This window comes from Xylocopa sonorina, chromosome 11 (genome assembly GCF_050948175.1).
Source record: "Xylocopa sonorina isolate GNS202 chromosome 11, iyXylSono1_principal, whole genome shotgun sequence".
Classification (NCBI taxonomy): domain Eukaryota; kingdom Metazoa; phylum Arthropoda; class Insecta; order Hymenoptera; family Apidae; genus Xylocopa; species Xylocopa sonorina.
In genome coordinates this window covers 5,596,247-5,608,342 of record NC_135203.1, presented here as the reverse complement: position 1 = coordinate 5,608,342, position 12,096 = coordinate 5,596,247, and the positions used below count along the sequence as shown (strand labels likewise).

At 50.7% G+C, this 12,096-nt stretch overlaps 1 protein-coding gene across 1 annotated transcript in view; it reads left to right on the top strand.

Annotated features, from left to right (window-relative positions):
- The first annotated feature begins 6,573 nt into the window (after window positions 1-6,573).
- The window catches only part of Ephrin (ephrin), a 47,605-nt gene continuing 42,082 nt past the window's right edge, over window positions 6,574-12,096 (top strand). Inside the window, exon 1 of the mRNA XM_076904617.1 lies at window positions 6,574-7,416. Coding sequence (XP_076760732.1) covers window positions 7,298-7,416 — 119 coding nt within the window. The 5' untranslated portion in view covers window positions 6,574-7,297. The remainder of the gene's footprint in view (window positions 7,417-12,096) is intronic.

Sequence of the window (12,096 nt, the reverse complement as noted above, 5' to 3'; positions counted from 1 at the left end):
TATCAAGCTGCTTGCTTGCGATCCACCCTGTATTAATCAATGCCCTTGCGATCAATGCGGAAACACACCGGCGAAGGAATGAGCCGAGGTGCGCCGCGGAGATCGCAGCCGACGCACGAGAGGTGGTAGCCGTCTAGGAAACCGCTATCGCGAGATCGATCGTCGAAATTCGCGTAATAAATCGCCGCAATAGCGATGGATTAATTTATCATCGGCCCGCGCCTCGGGGTAATTTATTTCGAACGGTAACGTCATCGATACGGATGCATTAATAATGCCTGCAACTTTCTTCGGTCGCGGGCCCGTGTCTCGAGCAGGAGGGCCAGGCGGGAGGAGCGCGAATAATCGAAACCGGCTCGGAATATTAAAGTCAAGGACCATTAGGTGATTATACGATCCACGCCAGTGAATTATCGACACCGACGCGCGACGCTGCTCGGCTAAGCGTAAGTGTAACTTTCGGATTTGGCGTCCGCCCCGGGACTTTCCACGGAATTACCATTTCCGGATCGTCGCACCTGCCTCGACGAATGACTGCGGATCCGTTCGACCGCCGATAGACCCTCGAGAGCCGAAGAACCTGAAAACCGGCGCGCTTCAGCCCGCCGCCAACCGCGTCTCCTAATGTGTGCGCAGCGTTTCGACTGTCCCGCAGGGACCTACCTTTTTCCGTGGCCACTTGAAAATTCATTACCAAGCCATCGTTCATTTGTAAACTTTCCGCGGGACCTTCCGCCGGAGAACCGCGCGGCAATCGGGAGTCAAACGTTCCTGCGTGACTGCACTCTCGATTCGCACTCCATTCTTGTTGGACGTTACTCGTTCACGGGCGAAAATGCATTTCGATGGAACGCGGTGGTCGATTCAACGAAATTTAAAGCAAAGTGAATTGTCAATTTACTTTTCGATCCTGTTGAATTGTTCAATCGAACGCACTGCAAAGCTATAGCGGAATGTTAGCTATTCTCGACGATGAGATCCTCCGTTCCTTTAGCAAGAATCAAGGATCACTCATTCTTGGATGACGTGTCTCAAACCGCGCTGAATCAGAAAATTCGTAAAACTCATTCTACCTCGAATCATCCTCGTAACGACAAATCTATGAAGGAAAAATGTTTCAAGTGAAAACATTCGAAAAATCCACGGGATTGCAGTGGAGGATACGTATCCGCCGCGGAGAATATTCAAACGTGATTAATCGACGGGTTCGGTCGCGAAACTTGTGCGAAAATTGTTGAGGCATGAATCTGGGACCGGTGCAAACGCAAACTGACCGTTTCGCAGGTTTCCCGTAAACGGTACCCGCGTTGGCTCTAAATCGACGCGGGCGCACCTGCCCACCGGAATGTCTGCGGTTTCGACGAGTCGGAGCAGTTGCCGGTCAATCGTCGGGGCCCTCGAAACGGGCAACCGCCTTCGTCCTGTGTACACAGGATTTGGCTTTTCCAACAGCGTTTCTTTCCCCGTAGTTCCGCGGGGACCGCAAGAATAACGATCAATATTTACGAACCGCTCTCGTCTCCATGACTGGTGGTATTTATACAACCTACCGAACGGAGAGTGCCTCTTCGCCTCTTTATCTGGCCTGCATCCGTTTGATATCTTCATCTGCGGTTCCGAGCCCTTTCTTCCCCGATCGTGCGCGATCGAGCTGCCTCCGCGGCGCGAGAAAAAGAGAGAAAGAGATAACGAGGAAGAAAGTAGCCGTGGGCCAGAGATGTGTAACAAACGGATCGTGGGTCAACGATCGAAGACCTCGATCGAGGTCCCTCTGTTTGAGGACGATTTAAGGATATCGCGGTATGGAACGTGACTTGACTCTATTAAAGCCGTGGGTAACCCTAAACTCCGTTCTTCTCCCCTTCCTCGCCTTCCTTCGTTATGCGCTCTTTTTGTTTGTCGATCCTCGGCTTCTTTCTGTATGGAATGTTAATGCGTTGATTAAATAATGTTGCGGAGGGTTCAGAAAAAGAACGACGATAATTAAACAGTAATTCTATTTATTCGTTAAACAGGTTCGTGGGAAACGCTGTAAGTGGGAGCAGGGATCTTTTCGAAGATCGATGGGGAATGAATAACACTTGATTTCGCAGAAAGGCTCTTTGCTTTATTTCAACTTTCGTTGGCATACTTTTAGATTTGTTTCCTGAATGTAACGCGGTACGACGAGTACACGCACGTACGTTTCCTGACAACTTTTTTTCCACGCAAGTATGATATATGTTAACAGGCACAGCCATGTGGGACGAAACAGGCAGGCCATCGGGCATTAACGAACCACTCGAGACTTTACAGCGGATACGAACAGACGCGAGGAAACGCGATTGTTTAATCACCCGTGAGCGTAGAAAAAAAAAGACAAGCCAGTGGTTATAATCGATTCGTCGCGTATCCCTTGCCACTCGAGACGATTCTATCATTCCCAAATTGCTCCGTTCCATCACGGAACCCCGAGGAAACAGAAAAGCCTGTTTATCTAACGAGTCGCATTAACCATTCCGAATCTTTCACTACCTTAAAACGTAATCGACCATCAACACCTAAACGCACGGAAACAAACAGATGAAAGCAGGGAAGGAGGGAAGAAAAATTACGGGTCGAATGGAACGGTTCGCCGACCATAATCTATATTCCGTTCGAAGGGAAAAAATGGCCCAGGTGAAATCTACGGGATCTCCCGGATCGGGCGTGTTCCATGTCCTATATTAACGATTCATGGACTTTCTAGTGGGAGGATGCAACGCGTCCCGACGCCGTGGCGCGATAGAATTTGAAGCGTTACATTAGTCGGTCTAATGACCGACATGACTGTCCGTGGGTAGATACCGGTTCTTCGAGATGCGAGGAAGAGCCGAGGAGCGTGCTCCAGAGAGGATCGTTGCGGACGGGGGAGCAATACAGATGATGATCGTCGTGTCTGGTTCGCAAGGAGGGCGCCACGTACCTGGGCACATTCGTTGGGAATGCACGAGTACTATGCAAACCACGAGACGTACGTTTCCCTTTAGGTTTCGCGATACTCGTAGCATACGATCTGGTTTCTTTACGTTCTCTTCCATTTCTCGTTCGTGCCACCGTTTGAACAAGCCTCTCTTTCGAGAATATCATATCGTTGGAGGGATTGACGTACGCGAACCTAGACGATGACATATCTGGCAAAACACCGCGCGACGAACAGTGAACACCGACGAATAGACTCGTACCTGGAGCATTAATCTCGCAAAGTAGCAGGATTTAATACAACGAATAACCCGGCGAAGATTCAACGATCAGTAAAAACGTTTTCAGGGGAATTTAGAGCCGCGTTTATGCCCAGTTCAAAGGGAAACGATGGGAACGAGCGGAGGGGCGTCGCGGGGAGCGCGTGCCGAAATTGAAACAGGAAACGAGAGAGGACTAACGGCGATCGTAAGTCAAGAAAGCACTCTCGCTCTCTTAAAAGCCCCCGCTAGTCTAAGCGGACGGGGAAAGAAGACGGCGAGGGACGCTAATTCATAGCTGGCGAGGGACTCGAGGCGAATCGTGATCCGGACGCGCCTCCTCCGCCGCGGTCGTGCGCCTCGGTGATGCCGCGAGCTGTATGGAAATTTTCACTGACGGTAATGAGGCTTAAGGGACGGTTGTGTAATCAGCGCCGCGGTCTTTCTCACTCTTTCTCACTGGCGTCGTTGGGGAACAATGTTCCGGGTGTTCGCGCTCGGAAAATTAAATTCCACGCGAGTTTCGCAATTCCGCGGAACGTTCGCGCGGCCCTCCCGTTCCCCGCGCAGGGGCTCGCGCGCGCGCGCCATTTATCACGCCGCTTGCTTTTGTTAATGAGTGTCAAACTGTCTCTGCCGACAGGGACCGCGCCGCGACGCCGGCCGCAGCAATCCGTGAACCGTCCACGGACGCCAACGGCTGGCTGATTAAACGAAAACACTGGATCACGTTGTCGTTGAACTTTGCCTAACTCGATCATCGTGCCCCTGCACCGTTTCCATTAACTTTCTGCGGGCCCTCGACGAGATCGATGAAAAAAGAGGAGAGCCCAGGATGGTATATCGTTAATGGAAAGGGTCGGTTCATTTTTTTTTTTTTTTTACTTTCCTTCCCCCGTCCTTTTAATGACGCGATTGCTCTTGTTTTCAAGCGAAAGGAGACGTAGCACGAAGTAGGTGCGCGAGGAACTTTTGACAGATCGTTCGAGCGATTGTTCCGAGCGATAAAATGTTGTGTAAATATATGTACGTTTTATGTTACTTACGTAAATGCTAGTATTTAAACTGGGATTACCGGCAATTATTACACCATTTAACGGAATTCGTATCGGCAACGTGTAATCCCGAGGCATCGATCGCGATAAAAAGAACGTAATAATGTTCGATGGTAAGGATGTTATTACGGGCGCAATAAAAGTTTCGGTAATTGTAGCTACGTGAGAATAGAGTAACCGTTTATTGCACACGGCTGGAACACACCCCATCGCGGCGTGCGCGAGGCGATATTAAACGAGTGCGTTGTACGATAACCAAGGATTTAACCAGGAAATTACGTATCTTATCAACGCCGCCGTAATTATGCGAATTCATTTAATGGCGTTCGATCGGGTACGAGGACCCGGGCCCCGCGGGCCAGGATGCGGCACGCGATGAATAAAAGTCGCCCCGCCGCCCCGCAACGAGCCGTAATTCCTCCGCGAAAATTGCTTTTAAAAAAATCCAATTCCCCGCGCCTCGTGATTTCGCCGCGATGAAATCCGAACGAAATTCACGCCTCTCCTCTTTCGATCGAATACCCTCACGTCCACGGCCCGCGTCCGTTCTCGCGGACACCGCCACCTTCGTGTCTGGATCACTTCGCGTCCTCGAAAATCTCGCACCCTCTCTTCGGACGTCGAATTTTATTCGAATCCAACCGAACACGATATCACTTGAAACTCGCGTCTCTGAGAAATTCACGTTTCAATTTCTGATCGATCGATGACATTAGAATACGTCTCGTACGTGACTCGTGCGTACCGCGGTACAATCATGACTTGCCAGGCAATAAGTACGAATGTCGCGTGGAATCGATCGTAATACGATGCGTAACTAGGTGAAAGTCTTTCGATTCGTTTATATCCACCATATGGTTCTCGATGCACATTAGTTTCAGGCAATTCGTCTCGTTATTACAATACCAACTACGAACATGTGTAATCCTCTTATAAATTATCTTTCGATATTACTATACTATTTTACAATCATATTCGATACGATCGATCGATATAAAAGTCAATGTACCGTCGTTCACTGTCTTCCTAAAATCTATTTCATCCCCTGAAAACGTCGCGCGGAAACGTTCGAAGCGTATTTGCACCACGCGACACCACCGATGTCCATCTGAATCGCGATATTACCGCGTCGATTCGATTTTCCGCGATCACTGACCGAAGCCGCTACCCGACGACTGTTCTTCGCGAAAGACGCGGGCGTCGTCGATCTCGCGCCCCGCGTTAGAACGTCGGCGGCACTCGTCGTATCCGGCGCGGTCTCGTGCTTCGAACTGAGCTTCGAAACGGAGCAAAAGCGCGGCGCGACGCGCGAACGAGTCGGGGGAGAGCCACTCGGAAACTCGCGTCTCGCGAGCAGGCGGCGTAATACCGCGTAGCCGTGCTCCGCGTCGGGACACGTCGGCCTTACCCACGGGAGGGAACGAGGGTCCTCGGGATTCGTGTGTTTCCGTTCCTGCTCGGCGTTCCCCGACACCCCCGTTCGCCGTTCGAGTCTGCCGACGCGAGACGAACGGCCGCGACACTCCGCTCGGCCGACAGACGCGTCCGCGACACCGAACAGGAAGGTACTGTTCTCTCTGCGTTCACGGGGCTCGTCTCGACGCAGCTCTCGTGCCTCTTAACAGTCGTTCACGGTCGACCGTCGATAGAGCTCTGGTTGTAACTTACCACGCAGTCGAGTTCGAGCGAATACCACAGGAAAGCGGCAGTGTTTCTATGGTGTTTCATCGATTTATCGGATAAGCGTAGAGAGGAAGTTCGATCCGATCTCTTCGTAGAGGAGATACGTACGTTCGCGTGGTGGACAGTGAAAGAGAGAAAGAGCGTCGCTCCGTTCGGCTGGGTACGCGGACCCGTGCGAATCGCAAGTGCGTGAGAAAGTACGGGGGTGTGCTGCGGGCGAGGATACCGCTCCGTTTCGCTTCGCTTTCTTGTGCTCCTCCCCGTGAGATTCTACAGTGCGATCTTCGAAACGATCGGGGTTTCTTGCTCCTCACCGTCCTGGTGCCCGCCAGGATCGCTACGGAGGAGACTTGGTGCTTTGGTTGATCAGTGTCCCGAGGATTTTCGCGTTTCGACCCTGGTCGACTTTCATTCTTCTCACCCCGTGAGAGAATTCTCGTTCACCCGATACCACGCGTCGATCCGTGGAAAAGGGATCGTAGAGTGAGATGCCTGGCAAGTTCACGGTTCCACGGTGATTCGCGTGATCCCGTCGCCGAGCGTCGGATACTCTGCTGCTCGTGAACGACAGAGCATCGAAGAGATCGTACCGGTGTCTTCGCTTGTTACTTCGTTCTTTCGAACATCGTTTTCACCGATGCGTCAGTTTCTCGCGCGAGTCGTCGGAAGGAATCTCTTAGTGTCCGTTTGTCATCGTCTGGCACGGATCACCGCAAACTTGGACAAATGAGAGGGCTAGCAAGGTGCGCTCCAGGTGAGAGAAACACGGGGTGGACCCATGGGACGCGTATCTCGTTGGACACCGTTGGAAGCAGCCGAGCACCGGAGAAATTTCGTCGATTCTAACGGCCAGTCACCGTTCGCCACGAATCCGATCGCGGAGGAGCCGCACGATTCGTGAAGTCCACCGTCAATACTACACTCTCGATCCGTTAGACGCGAGCGGTCGAAGACACCGACCCGGAGGATCGTACAGGGTGCGCGGGTACGCTGTTCATCGGGAATCGGACGTGTCCGTGGGAACGCGTCGAGGGTAACCGAGGGAGGAGAAGGAGGATACGTGAATCGCAGCGTTTCGCGGTCCGTCGTGAGGGAACGAGAAAGAAAAGTGGAACGAGGAAGAAAAAGAAAAAGGGCAATAGGGAACCGATTCGTTTAACCCCCTGGATAGTGAAGTGTGGATGTGGTGTCCGTGCAACGGTGGTGGAAGGTGGTTGTGGACGGCAGCAACAGAGGTGCAGGTGTCGTCGTAGTTGTTCATACTTGTTTGTTTCGCCGTGGTTGTTGTTCGATTGTTGCTGTATTATCGGTGAACGGTGGTGACGCGGTGCGCGCTGCTCGTTCGTCCACGTTGTTACGATGGTTCCCACGTCTTTTGTGACTTTGGTGTTCTTCGTCTGCCTGCAAACGGTTCTACTGTCGACAGTGAGCAACGGCGCGAAGACGATCACCATGTATTGGAACACCACCAATTCCATGTAAGTGTCTCTGCCCGAATTTTCCTCCGTCGTGCGGCGGAAAATCTTTGCCACGCCACGTGACATTCTTTTTTGGACGTCGAAAAGTTTTCTCACGTAGGTGGACGCGAAATTCGTTGGGAGGGGAACGTATTACCGATGTATATAAGCGCGTACGCGCACTGGCACGCGTGCCAAAGCGTCTCGAAGCGTTGCTCGCCGGGGAATCGATTTCTCGCGGCGTCGTCGCTTTTGAGTAACGACCCTCCGCTTCCGGCGGGGCTTTTATCGCGTCGCGGGGTCGTGGTATCGCGTCTGCCAAAATTACAGGGTGCATCGGGACGTTGCGCAGGCTTTAATGCGCTCGCGGAATGGCCAGGACCGCGGGGATCGTTTCGAGCGTAGACGTCGTCCAAATCGTAGGCGATAAAACCGAAGGAAGAGCTCTGGCGAGTTCCAGCGGCCAGAAAGCACGGGAAATTGTTCTGGACGTGCCCGCGCGATCGATCAATTTCCTGTCCAACGGGGGTGCTTAAAGTTTGTCTAACTGCTTGTAAAATTCGTCACCCAGTGACAACTTCCGTCTCTTTCTTTTGTCGAGGACCAATCTTTTCCTCGAGATTGATCCTCGAAGCAGCGTCGCGATATTCGTTTTAGTGGTTTGCTCGTGTCAGAATTGGCTGCATAACAGCTCCATCACCGTGACAGGCGAAAAATGTCGAAATAGGTTAAACACCGTTTAGATGACAGTTCGTGATGATGCGGAGCTATCTGGAAATCGTGGAACAGTATTCTATCTCTTTAAATCTAATCGCGTTAGCTAATATTTCGATTGACCCAGAAAAGTGGAATCATGAATTCCGCTTAAGCAGATGTGAAAATGTCCTGGCAGATCATCGTAACAGGATATGTAATTTTTGTTAAACACGGATAATGATTATAATTGGTAGAATAAATATACCAGGCCAATAATTAAACGTCACAGATGGAGCATTTTAGAAATGAATATTCTTTACGGGTATTTGTATTCCCATCTGTCGATGGATATTTACTAAAATCGTGCTCTTTAAAGCGTAATTCCGTGCGTGGGAAGAGTTCGTAACAATCGCGTCAGTTTTCGAAAGCATCAGCTGCCATTATCCGCAACCGTGAATGAAACGTGCGCGCGAAACAATCGGCCATAAACTGTTAACTAGGACATTACTATGCGAGGAAGGGACGAAGGAGAGAGGGGGGAGAAAAAAAAATACGGCGATTCTACGCGTATGATGCTCATCAAAATTCCGCGCGACGCGTTTCGAATCGCGCGTACCCGGCGTGGTTTCACGCGAGACGTGTAAATCTGGCCGCGTAACGAGGCTCGTTACTTTATCTGTAAAAAAAATCTATAAGCGCGTTCTCCAGGGCCCCGCTTCCTGCTCCTGGATGTCGGGCGAAATCGGCGTGGCGCTCGTCAAACCGAAGCGGCAGGTCCTGATTCACCACACTGCCAATTAAATCCACATTACGTGGTTAATCTAATTTACCACGGTATTTTTCTGCCGTTTCGAGCCGCTCGACCTTCCGCGTGTGTGTCGGCGGCAAATAAAAAATCGAACGCTCGCGTCGCCTGTGAGAACCGCACGAAAATCGTGCGTCAGACGACTCGATTTCGCGTTAAAGTCGCTAAGGCTATCTCGACGACGCAGACTGTAGACGAATTGAGCTCATAACGGGCTCGTGAAGCTCTCGTTTTCTCTTGTTAGGCAAGGAAGCAGTGTCCTTATAAGCAGCTTGTTAGCCGTGCAATTTCTTTTGCACTACTGCCTGGCAATTTGCGTAGTCCGCGATACTTTTTCGCGTCCTCCATGTCGAACGCGTAAATCCACGCGATGCGTGTAGAGGAGAACACGCTCGTGATGCACGTCAACGTTATAATCGCCGCGATACCGGACGTTTTTCCTGTTCCTTTTTTTTTTTTATACCTCATTGCCTCCTATTCGACAAGCGCGAAAAACCTGCTCGACGCGTAATTTTCTCGATCGTCTGGAATTTCTTACCGATCGTTTTCTCGATCGCCATCGTTGCGTCCCGCGAGCTAATTCGGTACCAGAAAGAACGCTTGTAAAACGAAATTTTTCTCTGCCACCGTGTGTACACCACAGATGAATTCCTAAGACCTGTCGCGTATCCGACGAAAATTGCGAGAATCTCGACTAAACGATCGAAAAGGTATTCTCGATGTCGCGTCGTAAAGAATCTCGTTAAGTCACGATAGGAACGTGGCGTATGCGAAATTTTTAAAAGGGTCCATCTCGAGAGCATCGTTTTGATATCTGAGGAAAGTCCCATAACTTTTTATCCCACGTGCGTTTTGCGCGTTCGAAATGGCGCGAGCGCGCTCGCGCGCGCATTCAGGTCCTCCGTGTGGCGAACGTGTGTGCGTGGATCGCACAACGAAATCCGTGCACCCCTATTCTCCTCACTCGTATAAGGCCCCGACGTCCGGCTGACTTTGACGATCGGTTTGAAGTCGCGCATGCATTACTTACAGCCGGGGCTCGAGGTGGCCGGTGGCAGCGTGTGCGTGCCCCGTACGTGTGAGAATCCATTTCGCGCAGGAGAAGGACGTTGTCAGACTGTCTTCTTCGTGGGACGTACGGAGGGCAGTAAAAAACACGTCCCGCGCGGGGAAAAAAATGGCAAAAGGAAAGGTAACGCTTGTACAGCGGGCGAAAGATGAGTGGGGAGAGAATGGAGAGTGAATGAGAGAGGGGTAGAAAGAGAAAAATGGGAGAGAAAATACTGGAAGAAAAAAGTGTGTTCTTCTGGGACACGAGACCAACGCGCACGGAGGCTGTAAATCTTGTCCGCTTATTGGAAAATCGAAATTCGCTTTAAGGAACCGGGCGTAAAAAGGGGCGAAGGGGGAAGAGGGAAGGGAGAAAAAAGCTGTCAGCGAAGCATGAAAACCAGTGGCTCCTTGATTATCATAAATCTGTTTCCACGAGTTACAGTGGGAGGCGTATTCTCTACTGGCGGGTTAAAGCACGCAAGGAATGACGTTTACTGCCTCGTTCTGTTTTCGACGGTGGAATCTCTCTTTGTAAAGCACGTTGGTAGGCATTAAAAGCGATTGCAGCTCTCATCTCGGCCATCGTGTCGAGCGGAGCCGAATTAAAACGGCGTAATGTTCGCGTTAAATCGCCACGGAACGTTCCGATCGGAGCGATAACAGGATCTATCGAATTTTCGTTCGCCTTCTCTTAATTAAAGTGCAAAACGAAAATCGCTTAAAATGTCGTTGCGAAATCAATTACCCAAGCGACTTCGTCGAGATAATTGATTTAAAAGGAGAATTTTAAGCGATCACGATGTTGTTGGCGAAATAACGACGACAGAGGCACGATCGCGGCAGCAGATGCGGCAGCGCGCCGCTGGAGACTTCAATGCCGGACAAGAAGATCTGCCGCGGCAGATTATTGAACTCTCCACTCTCCGCGGAGCGCGCGCGCACGGCTAGACGATTCTATCGGGTTCAGGAAGGCATGGAACGGGGGTCCCCGTGCAATAACTATTTCTGGTTATCGCGCGGCTTACGGTTCCGTACTCTACTTGTTTTTGTACGCACGCGTAACACGGCCAGTCGTATTTTCGACCACGACCAACGTCGTTAATTCTCCGGCAACGAGAGACCGACGTGCTGACAAACTATCAAATTGTACCTAATATCTCATGATAACGGCAACGATATTATCGACAATTCAAAGACGATTACTCGCGTTCGCATCCCAAGTATTTATGAAACACGTCCACGAATCACGATATTTGTCACGTATCGATAAAATACGCTGCGCGAGAACAACCGAATGCGAAAGAATAGAAACGGATACGAATTGTTATTATACCGATACGCGGAATTATTTCTCATCGGATCCCCATGCATTTTGCACTTGGCGTGGTACGTACGCGTTGGTCGTTTGGGGAAAAACAGCCCTGTGCGCGAAGCTACCTACCTGTTTCACTCGTACCACCGTTATTTTTAACTCGCGCGAAAGAGTGACTCGAACGAGCAATCTCCGCGACACGAAAAAGCGGGGCCAATAAGAACTGGTTGACGCTTTACGAGCTATCTTCCGAGAAGTTGGGAAACCAGCGCCGCGAAATCCTCGCGACTGCCACTTTAACGCGGGCCCAATTATTCCGCACAGTAAGTCACGTACACCGGCAAGCACGAGTAAACTTAATGAATGGCAAGTTGGCGGACTACCAAGCGGTTGTGACACATTTTGCCGGAATCCTCGATACAGAGAGCTCTCACCCCTAAGTAATTCGTGGCTATCCGAGTTTCTCATCTTAAACATAGTAGCGACGTCAAGCGTGAAAAATTTCGTTGAATCTTCCCTAAGAGGATCTGCGTGCCCCTTGGAATCGGTTCCTGTAATATCGAATTTGAAAATATCGGGAGGAAATTGAAAGCGATCCAAATGTAATGACGTCTCGTATTAAACGCGCGATCGAGCCTTACCGATCAACCGCGCGGCTGTGTAGTTACATTTACCGCGGCATCGTTCTTGCCCGCGCGAAATAAATTGCTAATTGCACGAAAATGACGGTTTTAGCAGGTCGAGCGTTAACGATAAGCAGCTCGAAATTAGGGTGCAACGCGAGTCGTGGTGCGCCGAAAATCTTCATTTTCGACCGGTGTAGATTTCGTAAACC